Consider the following 22,693-nt stretch of genomic DNA (forward strand, 5'->3'; position numbering starts at 1 on the left):
CCAAGCTCCGATCGTGGCGCGGTTGGTGTCTATGGCTTCGTCTTGTCGAGAGGAACACAATGGTGGTCTAGGGTTGCGAACGGTGGGGATGAACTCAGTTTGGTCACGGCGTACGGTGTCTCCGGCGAACTCCGGTGAGGCTCACCCTCTGCAAAAGTTCTCTATTCTCAATCTCTTAACTTTCTTATGATTTTTCTTGGAGGTTTGATATATATATAAAAAAAAAAGAAACATAGATGGTGGCTGAGTTTTTATAAAGAAATACCTTGGCCTTTGGAGTTAGGTTTGGGTCATTTGGCTTTTGGGATAGGTTTGGGTCATTACAATTCTCCCCCACTTACAAGGAATTCGACCCCGAATTCATGTCACAACTGACTGCCTAATATCATCTCGGAAAAATTTCGGATAATCACTCCTCATTTGGGTTTCTGGCTCCCAAGTCTCCTCGTGAATACCATCTCTCTCCCAACGAACTTTGACCAATGTAGTCATCGTACCATCATGTGCTTTCACTTGCCGATCCAATATCTCTATTGGCTGACACGGCGCACGCAAATTTCTGTCAAGGTCACTGGGCGGCTGTAGCAAAATGAGCTTTGGTTCTCTCACGACTTTCCTTAAAACCGAAACATGAAACACATCATGGAAGTCTGATAACTCTTCCGATAAATCCAATCGGTAAGCAACTGCTCCAATTCGCTCCAAAACGGAGTATGGTCCCATATATCTTGGTTTAAGCTTCTTCAACTTCCGAGTCTTAGATCCTCCTTGAAATGTCCTCATTTTCAGGTATACAAGGTCGCCAACCTGGAACTCCAAATCCTTACGCCGCTTATCTCCATAACTCTTCTGACGGTCATGGGCTTCCTTAAGCCAAACCTTCAGCATCTCAACTTGCTCTACTGTCTCTTGAACCATGGCTGGTTCAATCTCACGTCGCTCCCCCATTTATGTCCAACAAAGTGGTGTGCGACAAGGCCTACCATATAGAGCCTCATATGGTGCCATCCCAATACTCGAATGATAGCTATTGTTGTAGGCAAATTCGGCTAGAGGTAGATACTTCACCCAACTACATTCCCAATCTAAGACGCAAGCCCTGAGCATATCCTCTAAGGTCTGGATAGTCCTCTCTTATTGACCGTCTGTCTGCGGGTGATAAGCCGTACTCATATGCACTTTCATCCCAAGCGCCTTCTGGAAGGCTCTCCAAAACTCGGACGTAAACTTTGTATCTCGATCTGATACAATGCTGACAGGAACTCCATGCAATCTCACAATCTCGCTGATGTAAGTCTGTGGTAACTGATCATCTCTGTCCGTCTTCTTAATAGCTAGAAAATGGGCTGACTTGGTAAGTCTATCCACGATTACCCATATGGCATTCTTTCCTCCTGAGGTGGTCGGCAAACCCGTCACAAAATCCATAGTTACCATGTCCCATTTCCACTCTGGCAATGGCAGGTTTTGTAATAACCCGCTAGGCACCTGATGCTCAGCCTTGACCATCTGACACGTCTGACACTGCGATATAAATGAAGCAACATCCCTCTTCATGCCAGGCCAATGATAATAACGCTTGAGATCTCTGTACATCTTGGTGTTTCCTGGATGAATAGAGAAACGCAAGTGGTGTGCCTGCTGCAAGATTTATTTTTTCAATAACTCATCATTAGGCACACAAACCCGGTTCCGATACATGAACATCCCACTCGAAGCTGTATGATATCCAATACTCTCAATCTCGATCTGCTTACTCAAAGCCTCATCAGCATCCTGCGCTTTGTGTATTTTACTTAGCAAATCTGCCTGCTCTACAGCCTCGAGACAAGCAATGTCTTCATCCACAGTAGTAGCACACAATCTGAGACTAGCGAGCATTCCTGTAAGCTCATGAACCTCCTTGGTTCCTGAAACATTGCTTCTGCGCCTACTTAAAGCGTTTGCCACCTGATTAGCTTTTCCTGGATGATAAGTGATCTCCAAGTTATAATCTGCTAACAACTCGATCCATCTTCGCTGTCTCAAATTCAAGTCCGTCTGAGTAAAGATGTACTTCAAACTCTTGTGGTCTGTGAGAATCTTCACCTTTTCTCCATACAAATATGATCTCCAGATCTTCAACGCAAATACAACTGCTGCTAACTCCAAGTCATGAGTAGGGTAATTAGTCTCGTGAGGCCTCAACTGCCACGATGAAAATGCAATGACCTTACCCTCCTGCATCAATACACATCTCAAACCAGTACCTGATGCATCGGTGTAAACCTCATATGGTATCCCTGGCCTCGGGAGTACCAAAATTGGTGTATTAGTAAGATGTCGCTTCAACTCAGCAAAACTTTCCGAGCAATCATCTTTCCAAACAAACTTGACATCCTTGCCTGTTAACTTCACATTGGCTTCGCAATGCTAGAAATTTTTTTGATGTATTTCCTGTAGTACCCTCCCAAACCAAGAAAACTGCGAACCTCAGTCGCACTTTTGGTTGTTGGCCATTCTGAAATTGCAGCGATATTTTCTGAATCCACAACAACTCATTCTTCTGAAATCACATGACCAAGAAATCCAATCTTCATCTGCCAGAAGCTGCACTTACTCAACTTGCAAACAACTGATGCTCTCTAAGCTTCCCCAGCACAATCCTTAAGCGCTCGGCATGCTCTTCTATACTTCGAGAATAAACAAGGATATCGTCGATGAAGACAATCACACACTTATCCAAATGTTCGCGAAACACATCATTCATAAGCTTCATGAATGCTGCCGGTGCATTCGTTAAACCAAATGGCATCACCACGAACTCATAATGTCCATAACGTGTACGGAAGGCCGTCTTCTGAACATCATGATCAGCTATTGCAATCTGGTGGTATCCTGATGTCATGATGTCAACTCAATCTTAGAAAACCATGAAGCTCCCTGCAATTGATCCAACAACTCGTCGATGCGCGGGAGCGGGTACTTATTCTTGATGGTCACTTTGTTCAAACCTCTGTAGTCGATACAAAGCCTGAAACTCCTGTCCTTCTTTTTCACAAACAACACTGGTGCTCCCCACGGTGAAGTACTTGGCCTGATAAAACCTTTACTTGATAGTTCCTCCAACTGCTTCTTCAACTCAGCCATCTCAGGTGGTGCTAAACGGTAAGGGGCTCGTGAAACTGGTGCTGCTCCTGGTTCCACCTCGATCATAAGAACATTACTTCTAGCTGGTGGTGGCCCTTTTAAGGCCTCAAAAACATCTTCATACCCAGCAACCACTGGAATATCCTGCAGCTCAAGCTGTTGCCCATCATCCTTAGCCATTGAAATGGTCGCCAAAAATCCCTCTACTCCATTCTCCAATAATTCCTCAGCACGCAGCATAGATACAATAGGAACTAATCGATGTGTTTTGAATCCCTTGGAAAGTGATCTTCCCTTCAGCTCTAGGAACATTAACTCTTGCCTCGGGGCAATCCAAGATCACTCGATGTCGCATCAACCAATCCATCCCAAGTATGACATCATAGGAACTCACCTCCAACTCCGTTAAGTCTGCGAGCAAATCTACTCCTCCAAGCATAACTGGTACGTCGCGATGAATACCAACAGCTCCTACTCTCTCTGTGCCGGCGGTCTGGATTTATTTAGTTTTTGGTTTGAAGACTCCCCGAAAAGACCAAGACTTAACTAAACGCGGACTCACAAAACTATGAGAAGCTCCCGTGTCGAATAACGTATGAGCTGACTCACCTCCAACCAAAACCGATCCTACACAAAATTTTTACTAACTACACATGATAACCATGAAACTAAAATTTTCAAACACAACAAGTGTGATAATAACACATACCCGCTATCGGCTCAACTCCCTGGTGATCTCCAACCGTAAATACATGTGGAGCGATGGCTAGACGCTTTGGTGGTGGTGGAAGTGCCGCATTACTCCTCTTCGAGCAATCTCTGAAGATATGTCGAGACTGGTTACAACCGTAACAAATCACGTTGGCCACTGCTGGGGCTGCAACCTGTCTGACTGGAGGCGTATCCACTGGCTTATCGTGACAATATCTCGAAGTGTGTCCCCACTGACCACAAACAAAACACTTGAAGCACTTCCCGCTATGACGGCGACGGCAACGGGAACAATCATGTGATCCAGACTGGTCCCCTGTTCTCTTCTGGGACTCAGGAGCTTTTCCTGACTTAACCTGAAATGCTTTCGTAAATTTCCGCTCTTCTTCCAGACCTGCCTCCTGCTCAGAAGCTTTCTCCACCAAATCTCCAAATCTATGGTAAGTGACGACACGACACCTATTGCGAATATCGACTCGCATCCCATCCAAAAACTTTCTGATCAGGTTCTCCATTGAAATTCCACTCCCAGCAAATCTGCGAAGTTGGTTAAACTTCTGCTCATACTCCCTGACAGACATCTCACCCTGTCTTACATGATTAAAGTCACTTTTCTGCTTATCCATAGCTTCCTTCGGGAAGTACTTCCTATCGAACTCATAGATGAAATCTTCAAAGGTAAGCCTCTCTGGTCCAACATGGTCCAAACGAATTCCTTCCCACCACACTAGTGCATCTCCACGCAAATATTGCATAGTCAATCTAAGAGACATCTCCGGTGGACATTCAATAATTTCCAACTTTCGTACCAGATTTAGCTTCCAATCATATCCAGATATAGCATCCACTGTCCCGCTAAAATGCTCCATATCCATGTTCCTCATCTGGCATGTCAGCCTGTAAAACCTCTCATCATAAATTGGGTAAACATGTGGCCGAGGTGGTGGTGTCGGTAGATCCTGAGCACCCTGAGCAAACTGCTGAGCGGGAACTTGCTGAATTGGAGCCATCTGACGAGTAACCTCCTGAGCAATCTGCTGAACTGTCTCCTGAGCAGCATGTCTAGCTGCATCCTGAACCATCTGCCTCATGGCCTCCTGATCAATCGGTGGAGCAGAGGGCTGAGGAACTGCACACTGCTCATGCTCAGCTCCTGCCTCTCTAGCATCTCTGGCGATCTGGGCACGGTTGGCTCTTCTCTTTGGCGACATCTGAAAGGGGGCACAAAAAAGCAACTTCTGATGAACAATGAATTCTTTAATTAAAGGAGTAATATCAGACGAAACGGTGCTATTGGTTTTAATTTTTAAAATTTCCAAATCTCCACTAAGACTTCCAAAACCGTATAAAACCGAATTAAAACCGAATTAAAATCAGGTTAAAACCTAGTCTCCACGAATCGCCATCCCGGGTCGGAGCCTTGATGGAACCCGCTCTGATACCAAATTGTGACACCCGTCACTTTCGATATATAATAATAAATAAAAGCGGAAATAAAATAATAATACAACTCAAATAATAATAATAATCTCCACCATAATATAAAAGTCAATACGATAGCATAACGCCAAAAGGCCCGATAACGATAACATCTGAAGTATAAAGTACGACATAAACCGAAAGCCTGAAATGAGAAATAAACATAAACGATAGATAGAAGCCCAAAGGCCCAAAAGCGATAAAACGATAAAAGTGATAGAAGTCCAAAGTCTGATAGTGGTAAAAGCCCAAAAGCCCAAATAGCACTAAGAAGCCCAAGTCCGATAAGATCACTCCTGCTCATCGATCTCACCTAAAAGGGGGAAAGAGTGAGGGGTGAGCGACAGAGAAATCGCCCAATGAGGTATGGGATGCTATCCCGAAGTCCGGGAACACGGACATAATATTCCGAATAATTATAATTTAAATCTAATATATGTCAAACATGTACCTAAAGTACACAAACAACAAACAATGGTCCTAGCGAGGTGCGCACTCGCTGCCCACTAGCAGGCCAAATAAAACACGCCGACCTAAGTGCTTGGTAACACCGCCCTCAGACGATTTATCAACCTCTCCAGAATACGGTCCAGCCGGTCGACTGAACTGGTCGTACCCTCTCCTCAAACATATCTCTAACTAAGAATTATATCAAGTGAATCAATCAATGTTGAACCATCTACTACCCTAGTTCTGGTTTAAACAAAGAATCTAATAACTAAACAAGCAATGACAGACTCGATTCAAGCATACGGAACATATTAGAAATAAATTATATTTATTCGGGATCCTAAGCCGTGAACGAGAAGTTCGGAAAAGACACTCACCTTAGCAATGAAGAGTAGTGGTATCTATGAACTCCAGATGCTCAACTGGACTCCAAATCTGAAATCAGATCGAAATTTCGAGTTAAAACGCCCTTCGAACGGTTTAAAACGGGACTGGTCAAGGTTTATGGAAAAGTCAATTCGCTGGTCAAAGGTCAACCGGTCAACCCTTGACCAGAAATCAATTTTATTTAACCGGCCAGTTTACCCTAACCGAAACAAAATCAATTTAAACCGGTCAATCCAGTCAAACCACCGGTTTACCGAGTCACTGAGTTGACTCACCGGATCGACTCGGCCGAGTTGGCGAGTCACCGGTGTCGGTCACTGGCGGTGACTGCGGAGATTCCGGCGGCGGGGGACGGTGGTCCGGCGGTGGCGACGATTTCCGACGGCGGCGCGTGAGGTACATGCGCGCGCAGAGACGAACTTCTGGAGGCGTGTGAGGGCTCGTCCAAACTCCGATCGTGGCGCGGTTGGTGTCTATGGCTCCGTCTCGTCGAGAGGAACACGATGGTGGTCTAGGGTTGCGAACGGTGTGGATGAACTTAGTTTGGTCACGGCGTACGGTGTCTCCGGCGAACTCCGATGATGGCTCACCCTCTGCAAAAGTTCTCTATTCTCAATCTCTTAACTTTCTTATGATTTTTCTTGGAGGTTTGATATAAAAAAAAAAAAGAAACATAGATGGTAGCTGAGTTTTTATAAAGAAATACTTTGGCCTTTGGAATTAGGTTTGGGTCATTACAAAAACATCCGCACATAGCTTGACAAACAAGTAATCAATAGGCCACCGAGCGAAGGGAAAATAATTAACAACATAATTTACAACTACAACAAAGGATCAGACACGATGGAGTTATGGACAGCCCAAAATATTAACAATTAAACAAACTTAGTAATCCAATGCTGCATAAAACCCTAGGTGATACAAACTATCAATAAACATTCTGAACTTCTACTGCTCAACATAACGGAAATGATACGGATACCACACATTTTTAAAACAATTATTACCAAGGTATTGACACACTCCTCAACTCGATTATACACTAACTGGTTCTTTAACCGTAATCCATTATAGTTATCTCATATTCAGAATGATTATATATTCCTTCAAGATTATAATTTACAAGAAGGAAGATCAAGAATTTTACTTACTTTTATTTTCCATCAAAATACTATAAGGGGGTGTTATTGGATTGGGAAGTTTAATAGAGTTTGATGGAAACTCTGAAATGAAATCTAGTGTTATTCAATTGTGGATTTGAAGAAAGTGAATTAAAATCCACTGTTATTGGATTAAGGATTTATCAATTAGAATTTGGAAAGAATTAATTTCACCTGTTATTCAATATCCCACAGATTTACGTTAGGAATTAGGTATAACAGATTTTGATGAGCTTTTTAATAAAAAAACAAGAGGAAGCAAATCCTAGCTTTTTTATCTGGCTTTCGAATCTTTATCGAAGAAACCAAAAATAGCTTCCTCTCTTTCTCCTGCGTTCTTCACCACCGCTTCGCCTCCGACGTCTCCTTCTTTTCGCCAAGTCCCTAACCACTCGGTGTTTCTCTCCTCCTCCACCGTTCACCTCGGCCTCACAGTCCTACAAACCTTCCGCTGGAACCTCGTCTGCTTTGAATCAATCTCAGTCGCGAAAGCTCTTGACTAGCTGATACCTCGGTCTTTACGGTTAGCAACACCAATAACAAATTCGTTGTTATCTTGGATTCTACTCTATCAGTGTGCTCTGTTTCTCAGTTTTTTTGCTCTTAACTTCCTTTTGAGATTGAAAGTTTCTGGCTTTAAGAGCTCTTGATTCTCTAATATCATCCCTTCAGGCCCGTCTGCACAGTAGAGAATTGAAACCCAATGCTAAGGTAGTTCCCATTCCCATTGATCACTATATCAACGTAGAAGCCATTAATTGTCTCACTCAAACTGAGGTTGGAACATATGAAAGCTAACAAATTTCCTTATAATGTCTGGTGGTGATAAGGAGAGAGTTGAGTACATGAAGCAAAGGGCAATGGAGTATGCAAACAGTACCTTAGTCTGAGATACTGCTGTAACAGAGTATGCAGATGCCACTTTACAATTTTCACATCTTGTGGTTGTTCTCTTACCCTTTTTCTCTTAACAGATACTTGCTAATGATGAGATGGAGAAGGTGAAAGGTTTTGCGAATTACAACACTGTACAAGCTTACAATGAAAACACCAGCCCTCTCTTTTAGCAGCACACTAACCTCTTAACACACACAAGATGTGTGTTGGCACCTAACTGAGAGTTTTCTTTTACACCTCCACAGGGTCCAAACTACTTTGGGATTTGATTTGGACTTGAAGCATTCAGAGATCAATTGAAGAATGGAACTGTTAAACAGCCTCAAAAACCAGAAGAGCTGCTAGAACAAGTTGTCTGAGGCTGAGCAAGATTGGCCTTTGTTGTATTTGCATTCTGTTCAATGATATTGTCTTCTTGTGTGCTATTTTGGCTCTCTACTACATTTTTTTGTAAAGGCTCAATTATAACTTTTTCCAAAGATCCAAGTTAATAGATTCAAAAATCCAAGTCAAAATCATGGAAGTTGTTAAGATAAAGCAACGAAATCATGTTGAAGAAAATCAAAAACCATTGACTTTTGAACGTTGGGAACCAAATGTTTGTTCCTTTCAAAAATCTTCTCCATATATTGCGTGCTGAGTCATTGCAAACCAACTTTGTTACCTAGATACTCTGAATAGCAACGATTCTATATTTTAAAATGGTCTTATATCTTATCTCGAAGATATCAACAAATTTCTCTATATAAACGGTTCGCAGCAATTAGCTAATACGCCCAAACAAACATGCAACTTTTAAAGAAAAATCACTCTGCAATCTGAAGCAAGTTATTTTTGTGTATCTTAATTGCCAAAAACAATTCAATATTCATATGTTGTTTTCTAAGACTTACACATAACACATCACTTTCGTTAATATTTTGCAGGTGTCTTACTGTTAGCAAGTATCCGACTGTTCCGTACGATCGCCCTATCGCCACTATGGATGACATGTAAGTTATTGTTTTCAGTACTGCAATTCTTTTCTCAATTTCTATGAATTTATATGTTTGTTTCGTTTCATAGATTATCTAGAGTTCTTTGGTTGTAAATATTAATGCGTAATTATTTCAAGACACGTCTTTGATATATTATAGCTTTGACTTGATTAGTTGTATGAAAAAGGAAACGTATTGATCTAGCTCAAATAGCATTGAAACGTCTTTGGAGAATTTCTTTTATCTTTTGGCCATATCTCAAATAGTCTTCCACGTTAACATACGTAAAAAAATAATTATATAATAGTATTTCTATAAATATTTCTAATATAATATATATTGAATATTCATAAACTATAAACATAGTATAATGCCATTTGACTAGAGATTTGACGGAAGATCCGCAACAAGAAAAGGCGAAAGGAGCATATGAATTTTGGAATGTTCGAGAAACGACAGTGTTGATTCGACTTCTCGTTGACGGAATTAAGCAAGGGTGGCGCGACAAAAATGGGAGCATGAGCAAAATGACTGTGGAAAAAAAGATTCTACCTATTTTGAATGCCACAGTTGGTTGCCATAAAACTCATAAGCATTATTTAAGTAGACTTAAGAGTTTAAGAAAGCTCTATAATAGCATGCAAGACCTTATCCGATTCAGTTCTGGATTTGGATGGGATCCTATATCTAAAAAGTTTACAGCTCCTAACCAAGTGTGGGATGATTATGAAAAGGTAATATTATATTTTAAAGCTTAGAATATTTCTACTACAAAGCTTTTAAACTAATAATATATATATGTATATATATATATATCATAGGCACATCCAACTAAGAAGAGTATGCGAGATGAAAATTTTGAAGATTATGAAGACTTACAGCTAATATTTGAGCAAGGATTAGCTACCGGAAAAAATGCTATTGGTTTAGGGGAAGACACCGATGCACCAACTTTTGGAGCTAAAGATGATGAACCGTCTGAATTAGATGAAAAGATATCCAGACAAAGAAGGATCTCAAGCATCAGGGTTTTCGGATTCAACTTTGCCAAGAAGCACAAAAGGCCCATCAGAGAAGCCACCCCTTAAAAAGAGAGCCAAAGGTGTCGAAGGTGGAGAATCCAGTAACTCAAACATGGATGGTAGCCATATGGAGAAGTCTTTTAATGAAATGATCGAGATAAGCAATCAGGTTGTTAGTTTGATTCAACAAAGAGAAGAAAGACAACAAAGAGAAGCCAACTTGAGAGAAATGGAGAAAAAAAAGAATAATATCTGGGAAGCAATCAAAGAAGTTTTTGGCTTGGAGGAAGATGTTCAGTATGATACTTTGAAGGAACTTCACAAGTGGGGGATGAAAGATGTGTTCATCAACATGTCTATTGAAGAACGTATGGGGTGGATACGAAGGAACGTTAGATGATGTTTTGTTTTCCAAATTGCTTAGTTTTTAAGGTTTTTTTTCTTTCAATAATTGCATGTTTCATTATTTAATTATATAGTTTTTTTCTTTCAATAATAGATGGACGTTTTCTTATTGGAGTTTAAGAATTAAATAATATTTGATAGCACTAACATTATCTTAGTCCATATTTAATAATCTTAGTATCACTAGTTGTTTAAGATAATCATATGAGTCCATAAATTTTAATATATTCATTTTTTTCTTGCATCAGGTCAAGAGATGAAGATGAAGAGAATGATATTATAAGAGAACAAATAGAAGACGAAGATTTAGAAACAAAAGTGTTGCATTTGTTGGTGACAATGACCGGATTGGCACAAATATTGATTGCACATCGATATTTCAAATTTAACAGCTATATTGAATATCCAATTCGGCGGTCCATCACAAGAATTGGATACGACTATATACAGAAGGTGTTGCAAGAAGACCCTCAACATTTTCGACAGTTGTATCGAATGTATCCAGATGTGTTTCTCACGCTATGTGACCTTATTAAAGAAACAACACATCTTAAAGATACGAGATTCATCTGTGTTGAAGAAATGGTTGCCACTTTTCTAGTCACCGTCGGCCAAAATTCAAGGTATTGTCACACCAAAGATACTTTTAAAAGGTCGAAATTTGCAACAAGCATAAATTTCCACAAGGTCTTAAGGGCAATAAATACAATTGCTCCAAGTTTGATGGCCAAACCCAAACTCACGGTACCTGCGAAAATCAGAGAAAGTACAAGATTTTATCCTTATTTTAAGGTATGTGTATTTTTAATTTAATTTATTTTATTCTTTATTATTATATTCAAAAAAACTAATATATCATATATATTTTAGGATTGTTTAGGAGCAATTGATGGTACTCATATACCAGCTATAGTACCTACATGTGATACTCCTAGCTACCGCAATCGAAAAGGACAAATATCGCAAAATGTCTTGGCTGTTTGCAATTTTGATATGGAATTCATATACGTTCACAGTGGATGGGAGGGCTCAGCTCATGATTCAAAAGTATTTTATGATGCTTTAACGAAGAGAACTAATAAATTAGAAGTTCCACATGGTAACTTTTTGTATGGTAAATAATAAGCAAATATTTTATTTATTAGACGACGAGCTAATAGTTTTATTTTAATTCTATTTCAGGAAAATTTTATCTAGCTGATTGTGGATTTGCTAACAGACGCAAATTTTTGGCTCCTTTTCGAGGTACTAAATACCATCTTCAAGACTTTACTGGCCAAGGTTGTGATCCCGAAACTCCACATGAATTGTTTAATCATCGTCATGCCTCTTTGAAGAACGTGATTGAGAGAATATTTGGAATATTCAAATCACGATTTCTAATATTTAAATCTGCTCCTCCATTTTCTTTCAAGACACAAGCAGAATTGGTACTGGCTTGTGTAGCTTTACATAATTTTCTTCGCAAGCATTGTCGCTCAGATGAGTTTCCTGTTGAAGTTCCCAATCAAGCTACAAGTGCAGAAAATATGGAAGGCAACAATGCAAGAGATGATTCTGAAAATGTTGAAGAAATTTTGGAGACACAGGATCAAGAAAGAGAAAGTGCTAATATCTGGAGAGAAGCAATGAGTGAAGAAATGTGGAAAAATGCAACTACTTAGGTTTTTTTTATAACATCTACTTAGTTTTATTTATTTGCAAAAGATATTTTAAAAATAAATCTTTGAGTTTTTTTATTGTTGATTTGGAAATGAACTCCAATAAAATCCTTAACAGAAATCAAAATGTATTTCAAACAATTCTATTTAAATCCTACTCATCATTTACGGACTCCACTCATATCCATTGGTAGAATCCTAATTATAGTTATAATCAATTCCATTAAAGTTTCCAAACCAATAACACCCCCCTAAGAATCAAATTAATCGTAAACACTAAAATTATCTAACAACCAAAGCATTCACGATACAATTCATATGGAAATGACAAAAAATATATCGAGAGGATTGATGTTATGTGTCAAAAATGCATAGGCCATGCCAATATAAAAATAGAAAAGGACATGTAGAGAGTATTAGAAAACTAAGTGTCCCATATATATATATATATATATATAGTTTCTTTTCTTTCTTTGTTGATCACTTTTGGCTGTGACTTTTAATCCATGTTAGTTCTCGACTGTTCATTAATACTCTAGAAAATCCACTCGATTTTGAATCTTACAGAGGTTTAGGCAATAGAAATTTCAGTTGGAGTTGTAATCTATGCTAACATAAAACATATGCAATGAGAATGTACAATAATAGTGGGCTTTTTGTAAAAATGACTCAAAACTCAAAGTCAAACCTAAAACTAACCCATGCTTTTTTGGATTCTTCTTTTGTCGTATTCACCCCACAAGTTCAGATTATTCACAAAAACGCCATTAGTTTTTTTTTTTTTTTCGAAAATGACATTTTTACTCTCTCAACCTCATCATCTTCAAGTATTTACAAGATTGTCATTACAATCAATACACAACCACCATGAACAACCAATTTGAAGCTCTTAATGCACCTCAAATTGATTTACTCTCTCTCTTTCTCACTTGTTATGAACTAAAAACAACATCTCTTTCACTTTGCCCCCATATTCATCCAAAAAACTCAAGCTTTTGATTCAAATTTTTTTATGGTTGATAGAGCCATTCAACCATACTATTCTTGGTGGGTTACTTTCGTTTGAGGTTCTGGGTGGTTGGAGAAGACTCTGTGTGCTAAGGAAGTCATCTCGCTAGTTTAAGGTATGAATTTAAAAAAAATTCCAGATCTGTTCGCGTAGAAGACTTACCCGTAAGTAGTCTAGCTGTCAAAGGTCAAACGGACGACTTACTTGTAAGTAGTCATCTTTGTTTGTTAAAGAAAATCTAGAGAATACCCTAGACGACTTACAGGTAAGTCGTCTAGGGTAAACGGGTTAGTTTTGCATTTGACCGAATTGTGTCAGATATTTGACTTTTCCTGGACGACTTACAAGTAGGTCGTCTCTAGGTAAACAAAAATTTCAATATTTTATTAAAGTTAGACGACTTATCTGTAAGTCGTATCAGGTTACTTTTGCAATTCGAAAAAAAAAATTAAATATTATACTTTTCCCAGACGACTTCCGCGTAAGTCGTCACTTAAGATGACTTACTTGAAGGTCGTCCTGGATAAGCAAAGTCGTCCAGATTTATTTTCTAGATTCTGGTCAAACCTTGCTTATCTCGAACGACTTTCTCGTAAGTCGTCTATCTGGACGACTTTCAAGTAAGTCGTCTGGCTAAAGTTAAATATTGAAGTTTCTTTTTTGAATTGCAAACTAACTTGAGAAGACTTACACATAAGTCGTCTAGCTTTGATAAAATATTGAAATTTTTGTTTACCCAGAGACGACTTATTGGTAAGTCGTCCAGGAAAAGTCAAATATCTGACACAATTCGGTCACATGCAAAATTAACCCGTTTACTCTAGACGACTTAATAGTAAGTCGTCCAATTTAAAATTTTAACAAACAAAGTTAGACAACTTACAAGTAAGTCGTCCAATTTAAAATTCAATTGCAAAAATGACCTGTTTGGATGACTTAGTGGTAAGTCTTCCAGAAGTCTTACTTGTATGTCGTCTGCGTCAATTTTTAGTAAACTTTCATTTTCTCTATGTTTACTAATGTGTTTTATTTTGAATTTTTGTAGATGATGTGTCAGTTACATGCAGTGTATGGAGAATGGTTGTTGAAAGATTGCCGTTGGGATTTTGTGGTTGATAATGTCAAAGGAGTGAGAATCATTTTTTTGGAGGAAGGTTCGGCACATGCTGAACTTCTTGCAATGGCTCAAGAAGATTATAACCTGGACAGCACCAAATCTGTGGAGATAACCTACTCATTACCAGCAGAAATGATGCTGGCTCCAGACACCCCTCCTATTCATGTTACAAGTGATAGACAAGTTCGAAACTTGCTCGAGATAACCAAAACGCATAGAGTACGGTTTTGTGTATCAAGGTGCAGCAAGGTGGAAACGGTTTCAGAGTTCAGGGAAGAAGATGATGAAGCTGATGATGCTGATGAATGTTTTGATGATGATGATGATTTGGTTGAAGATGAAAATCATGATGGAGAGGAGGATGATGGGGAGGAGGATGATGGGGAGGAGGATGATGGGGAGGAGGACGATGGGGAGGATGATGATGGGGAGGAGGATGCTGATATCTCTATTGTTGCTGAAGCCGACGAGAATGGTGAGGATTACAGTGTTTATGGAAAGGTTGAAGATGAGGATGAGGTAGATGATGATATGTGTTTTGAAGATTTTGAAAAGATTGATGGTAACAGTATCTATGTGAACCAGAGTTTTGTTAGCAAGTATGCACTGCTTTCAGAGCTGCGATTGACAGCAGTGAGGTTTAAGTTCACCTTCAGAATATACAAGTCAACGAAAACTCTCATTGCGATAACATGTCCGTTTAGTGGTTGTCAATGGAATACTTGCTTGCTATTCGATCGGAGATAGCGGATACGATGACGGTACAACCAATTGATGGATGGCTATTCTTTGTGAAAGGTGGCAAAATGGACTGTGTGGTTGATTTCGAACATGGAAAGTGTGATTGTGGTGTCTATGCAGTGGAGAAAATACCTTGCTCTCATGCTATAGCTGCTGGAACATCTGTTAGTTTGCATATCTCCACACTTGTATGTCCAGTGTACTCAAAGGATTATCTGTTTGCAGGATACTCAGAGAATATATATCCTTGTGTTGGACAACAAGTTGAGGAATGCACATGCTTTCCTCCGGAAGTAAAGCGTGGTCCGGGAAGACAGAAGAAATCAAGATGGCAATCTTGGTTGGAGCTATCCAGGATGAGAGGACGCAAACCCCGGAAGAAACACAGGGTTTATAGATGCTCAAAATGCAAAGAAACTGGCCATACGAAACCACAATGTAAGTCGTCCACTTAGTCGTCCAGGGTTTTTTCTTCCAAAAGATGTTCAAGTTAGTCGTCCAGTGTTTAGTCTTCCAGAAGACCTTCAAGTAAGTCGTCCAGAAGACCTTCAAGTAAGTTGTCCAGTGTTTTTTCTTCTAGAAGACCTTCAAGTAAGTCGTCCAGAAGACCTTCAAGTAAGTAGTCCAGAGTTTTTATTCCAGAAGACCTTCAAGTAAGTCGTTCAGGGTTTTTTCTTCCAGAAGACCTTCAAGTAAGTCGTACAGTGTTTAGTGGTCCAGTGTTTAGTCTATGTAACTGTGTTATGAACTTATATGTGTTATGAACTTATCTGTGTTATGAACTTATCTGTGTTATTGAGTTTCACAATATCTAGCATCCTCCTTCCCTTAATCCAAAACAGTGGATTGAGTTTTATCCAATAGAACAAGGCTAAGGCTCGTTTCTGGAGCTTTATCTTTCGAGGAACTAGCATCTGTGGGCACATCAAGACCTTTATCCTCCGGCAAGCTCTTCCTACCCGCGTTCGTCCCATTAACACTTTCACTCTGCGTTTGAGTCCCTGCGTTTTGAGATGATGTCCCTGTCCATTTTGTGTTGATACCAACCTTTTTCTCCACAGCTTCCAGCCTTTCCGACAGATACTTGATCTCCTTAAGGCACGTCCCAAACCCTTCACTCATGGCATCAACCACGTCCTTCAACATGGCTTTAATATCCTCTTTGGTCAACCCACCAGCAGGCGTAGTCACCTCTGAACGACCCACTGCAGTTGCCTCTTCACTAGCCTCTGCAGTTGCCTCTTCACTAGCCTCTGCAGGTGCCTCTTTACGAGTTTTCTTCTGAGGTCTTGAACAGTCTTCCTCCAGGTGCTTCTTCACTACCTTTTTCATCGCTGGACTCACAACCGCCAGCTTTGTATTGACCCAAGTACCGGTGACTTCCCAGAAACTCATGGTCCACTTCCACGGTTTCTTCACAAACATAAGTTTAATTATGTTCTCCATGGGCGTGTCCTCAACATCAGAATCCCATTTTGGAAACATTTCACCAATTTTCTTCTGAACAAAGTTGATCACCCTAGTCTGCAGTAAATAGAAGATATGAACTTAGATATTTGACGGATTAAGAAAGATGGAAAGAAAAGACTTCGTAGACGACTTATAATTAAGTCGTCTGGAGAGTCTTCTAGTTGGACGACTTAGTAGATGACTTATAATTAAGTCATCTGGAAAGTCTTCCAGCTGGAAGACTTAGTAGAAGACTTATAATTAAGTAGTCTGGATAGTCTTCCCAGACGACTTATAATAAGTCGTCTACTAAGTCGTCCAGCTGGAAGACTTTTCAGACGACTTAATTATAAGTCATCTATTAAGTCGTCCAGTTAGAAGACTTATCAGACGACTTATAATTTTTCTGCGAAGTCGTCCTGATTGAAGTAAATACCTGACTGAGGATAGCCTCTTTAAAGCATATGCGTCCTTTGCCACCCTTGTAAGCCAGTATCGGTGGAGAGGGATTGTTTGGGAAAGGTTTACCATAATTAGCACCCAATTCCAGCAGAGCTATGTACACCCAGACTTGGAGAGCTTGCATAAACCCATTGATAGTGTAACAACCCGAAATATCTGCCCTTCACAGAGTCCATCAGCACCTTAAAAGCGACTCTCCCCCATGGATAATTCTCAAACCGTTCTAGCTCCATCACAAGCCTTGACAGACTAACCCGTGTAGGGGTTGAATACTTTCTCCCTGCAATGTATCCAGTGAAGATGGCAAGGTACGCGAGCCGCTTGCGATCATCCCGAGACCACCCTTCGCATCTCCCAAATGCTGCTATTATCTCCTGAGTAGATGGCCCAGCTTCGAGATGAACTCCCAACATCTCCCAAAAAGAAGTCAACTCCTTTGTAACAACACAATGAGGACTCTCTAGGTCCTCAATGTACTCGCAGTTTAGACCAGTGAGGTTTTCAAACTCTAACAGTGAAAACCTCACAGGTTGTGGACCAACGAGACTCCACAGCTCATACTTCTTCTTTATGTCCAGCTGGAAACCGAGCATGTAGTGAACCAGCCTTGAAGCCCACTCAAATCCCAGCTCTTGGAACTTGATGAAAACTCCCAACTTCGACTCCTTTAGCTCTTCATATTCGTCATCATGAAGAGCTGTCTTTAAAGCATTATGCAACGTCCAACAAGTATGATACGAAATGCTTTTCTCCGCGGATGGCTCGTCCTCTAATGTATATATCCTACGGGGGAGTTCTGGTATATCCATTTTTTTGCCTGCAAAACAATCAAAGACCACCATCTCAGAACAATCAAAGTCATGGAAGACTTCCAGTAGAACATTTTAAAGCAGACCTGAAAATTCGGAGAAGATATAGTCGCCTTCAATACGCGGTTATATATCTGCAAAAATAGATGTGAAATAAAGAAGCGCAGTGAGAACGAGTTTATAAATTGATAGAGACAACGCTTTATGTTCATATTTTCCTCAATCAATCACTCGACAGATATAACTTACCGGCGGCGGAGAGATAACCGGCAGTTCAAACGGTGGAGAGAAAGGAAGCGGCAGAACGGTTGAGAGAAAGGAAGCGGCAGAACGGCGGAGAGAACGACGGTGATAACGGCGGAGAGATAACCGGCGGAGAGATAACCGGCGGAGAGAACGATGGATTAGAGAGAATCGACGGAAATCACCTTCGAAATCTCCTTTGAGAGAGACGGCGTTAGGGTTTTCTGAATTTCGCGAAACAATGAGTAAAAAAAAACACCTAATATATGTCCGGTAAATAATCCGGTTAGGTTTAAAAGTACATTGTAAAATTAAAGGTTCGGTCCGGTTTGGACGACTTACTAGTAAGTCGTCTGTTGAATAATGTACAACAGACGACTTACTTGTAAGTCGTCCAGACCCTAAATTAACCCCTAAACTAAATTGACTAAATTAACATACTAACCACGTTATAAAGCCGTATTTATACTTAAATAGTGTTTAATATACACAAAAATAAACACACTTAGGTAAATTTAAAAGTTTTCAAAAAACATTTATGCATTCCAAAATCTAACCCTAAGAACACATACAATACTACAACATATGTTGGCAAAACTTTGACCAAAGAATATCATGACTCACTACTTTCACTCATCTATGTTGAAAACAATTAACTTTTGTTATATCTTAATTTATATCTCTTAAAACATATGTTAATTACATGATTCTAATTTTTCACTTATCAAAATATTTTTTACAAATTTTTAAATTATTTCAAAGTATAACTAGCCAGACGACTTTCCAGTAAGTCGTCGATGACTTTCCAGTAAGTCGTAGACGACTTTCCAGTAAGTCGTCGACGATGACTTACTGGAAAGTCGTCTGTCTAGACGACTTACGAGGGTTAGAAACGTAAAAAAAATCGATTTTTTTGTTTGTTCACAAGGAGCTGGTTGTAATTTCAATAGCCTTTTAGGTTACTTTTGCATTTGATTCAAGTTTAGATTTACTTTTGCAATATAAATCAAGTTGTGAGTCATATTTGGTAATTCTCCCATAATAGTTATATAAATCTTACGTAAAGTATATTACAAATTAAGAACATTGAATCTAATATATTTTCTTCTTTTAAAACATTTATGTCACGAATTCCAAAAAACAATTCTTGAACATAAATCTAATAGTGATATGAGAAAAAACAAATAAAAAAGTTTTACAGCCTAAATATAGAAAATTAATTTAGTGCATCAAGACTAAAAAAAGAAAAGCAATAACAAAAATAATGATTTATGCATAATATATACCCAAAATTTTCAAAATAAAAATAAATGTTTTATATACAATATTATAATATCATATATAACAAGTAAATTATATCCCGTCCGTAGGGCGGACCGACCCTAGTATCATTATATATGATAGATTAACCTAATCACATATATTATGGGCTAAACCCAAAGTAAATGACAATATAATATTCTCTTCACATACGTGCATATATTATACTTATATTAATTATATGCATATGCATAGTATGTTACATCTCATATAACATATAATAATATCATTTTATTCTTGAACCCCCAAATATATTAATTGATTTAGTTTGCTTACGTGTGTGACCCTTTAGGATCATATAATATTAGCAATGAATCTCAATTCATAGATTATAAGCGGTTTCTATCAAAACATTATAATCACATAATATTATACGACTGGTCGAATCTCGACGTTACGACTTCTAATAGAGTAAGTACAAATGATTTTAGGACATTCCCAACAATCTTTCACTTGTACTAGAATCATCTATTCTCATAATCCTTTTGTCTCTATATCTCGATCTCAGCATAAGGCAAGAACTAGTGCCATCCTTATTAAGCTAGATCATATTTATCGAACTCTGATTTATACTGATAAAAACAAACGACTGACAATCACCTCGTTTGAGCACGGCCATGTATTTCTCAGTATCAAATCTTCGATAGGCCCAGAGATATTATCTCCCGTTATATGGGAGGGACAAATCCCATCTTGTTCCATCCTTGTTCTTTACAAACTTCATAGAACACCTAATCAATGCCTTTATAATCACAAGTTACGGCTGACGTTTGACAAGGTCAAAGTGAACTAATCCACAAGTAAAGAATCATGAGGAACTCAGGTCTAAGGACTATACTCTATAGTCGTAATGAAAAACTCTTATGACACTCATATAACAATCTTGTAGAGTTCTCATTAGCGGGTCAGTCCGATCATGTGTTCTCTAACACATATCTATGTGAATGACTTCAATACCACATATTGAATGACTTCATGAAACTTAGTCATCAATCACCTCACATACTAGTCATTCATGGTTATTAATGTTCCACGTTAACAACCTTGACTAGGGACATCAATAATTTATAACATCTCTCACTTATAGGGTTTCATGATCAAGTCACGTACTTGATGACCTATAAGAATGATATAAATTATTTTCGGATTTTTATTTAATTATCCAATAATAAAATAAATCTGAAACTATTTCATTAATTTTAAAACATAACCAAATGTATGTAAATATGAACATCATATCATAAACATTAAAGCCTCCCACTAAAATCAAGATCACATCTTAAGATACTTAATGCACATGACTGCAGTATGACTCTCATACTTAGGCCATGGAAGAGGCTTGGTCAATGGATCAACAACATTTGCATCCACGGAGCTTATGCTATGGTGCGTTGCTTGGAACTCTTCCAATCCCACCACTCTCTACGAAGACAAAAGATGAAACCAACTCGTAATCGAAAATCATCTTAGTCAATCTCCAAAAATTAGCACCGTTATAACCACTTACAACAAGCTCATCACTTCCACCATAGACCGAAAACTTATCTTTAGTATTTCTCAAATACTTGAGGATAGTCTTGACTGATGTCCAGTGACTTTCACCTGGATCAGATTGGTATCGACGTAGTCATCATGCTCAAAGCACATGCAACATATAGACGAGTATAGAGCACAACATACATGATAAATCCTATATAAGCATATGGGATTCTACTCATCCGCTCTCGCTCATCGTGTGTCATAGGACACTGAGTCTTGCAAGGAGTTATGCCAAGAGACATTGGAAAAAAGAATTTCTTGGAAACATGCATCTTGAATCTATGTAAGACCTTATCGATATAAGCATCTTAACATAATCCAATAGTCTTACTTAATCTATCTCTATAGATTCTTATTCCAAGAATATCCCCTATATATTAATTGAGAAGCATTTGAAAAATTAGAACCTTAATTTTGTATTAATTAGAAAAAACCTCAAATCCTAGGTGGCACTCTAAATGCCTTCTAAATTTCATTTCAAAGAATTCTAGAGAATCTAATATAAAGTATAGTTTAATCTAATGGTGTCACATTATTTCATAATTATATAACACTAGAGAACATTATATTAACCTAAAATATAGAAAGTGTGTATTCTTTCCTTAAATAAAAGCTACGGAATTACCTAATATGATTTACATATATATGACAATTAATGATTATGAATAATAAAGATTTGATAACAATTTTTGCATCCTTCTTCATTTTTGTTTAAATTTATATTATTAAAAAAATTAAACAATCACATTAACCATATAATAAAAAATTAGATTTTTTTTCTTATATGTTATATTTTGAATTTTTTAAAATGACTTTAAATTACAAAATGAGGAAACCTTATATGTTATATATTTTTTTTTTAAAACGACTTTAAAATACAAAAATGAGGATACCTTATATGTTATATTTTTTTATATGTTAGAATTTTATTATATTTTGAATTTTTTTTAAAACGACTTTAAATTACAAAAATTTAAGTTTTCCTTAAGTAAACGACTAAAAACATTAAAATGACATGTATCAATTCGATGGTTGATTTGAAAGCTTTCAAAACCATATGGAAGATAAAAGTCAAAATAATTTAACTGTGGAAACAATACTGTTCACTTTTTTCAAGAATGTGTTCGATGGAAAAAATAAGGTTTTTATGTAATAATTTGTTTAATGTTCACTAGAGAACATTATATTAACCTAAAATATAAGAAGTGTGTATTCTTTCCTTAAATAAAAGTTACAGAATTACCTAATATGATTTACATATATATGACAATTAATGATTATGAATAATAAAGATTTGATAACAATTTTTGCATTCTTCTTCATTTTTGTTTAATTTTATATTTTTTTTTAAAAAAAATAAACAATCACATTAACCATATAATAAAAAATTAGATGTTTTCTTATATGTTATATTTTGAATTTTTTAAAATGATTTTAAATTACAAAAAAGAGGAAACCCCATATGTTATATATATATTTTTAAAAGACTTTAAAATACAAAAATGAGGACACCGTATATGTTATATTTCTTATATGTTAGATTTTTCTTATATGTTATATTTTGAATTTTTTAAAACGACTTTAAATTACAAAAATGTAAGTTTTCCTTAAATATACGACTAAAAACATTTAAATGGCATGTATCAGTTCGGTGGTTGATTTGAAAGTTTTCAAAACTATATTGAAGATAAAAGTCAAAATAATTCAACTGTGAAATCAATACTGT

The 22,693-nt window shown here is 37.8% G+C and overlaps 1 protein-coding gene and 1 pseudogene across 1 annotated transcript; one reads left to right on the forward strand and one right to left on the reverse strand.

The window, feature by feature from the left end:
* Positions 1-360: 360 nt before the first annotated feature.
* Positions 361-948, reverse strand: LOC125590451. Its single transcript, XM_048764022.1, has one exon. It carries the CDS (start codon positions 946-948, stop codon positions 361-363), a length of 588 nt encoding a protein of 195 aa, XP_048619979.1.
* A 5,237-nt stretch (positions 949-6,185) lies between these two features.
* On the forward strand, positions 6,186-13,042 carry LOC106402871 (annotated as a pseudogene).
* Positions 13,043-22,693: the final 9,651 nt, after the last annotated feature.

This window comes from Brassica napus, chromosome C7 (assembly GCF_020379485.1).
Source record: "Brassica napus cultivar Da-Ae chromosome C7, Da-Ae, whole genome shotgun sequence".
Classification (NCBI taxonomy): domain Eukaryota; kingdom Viridiplantae; phylum Streptophyta; class Magnoliopsida; order Brassicales; family Brassicaceae; genus Brassica; species Brassica napus.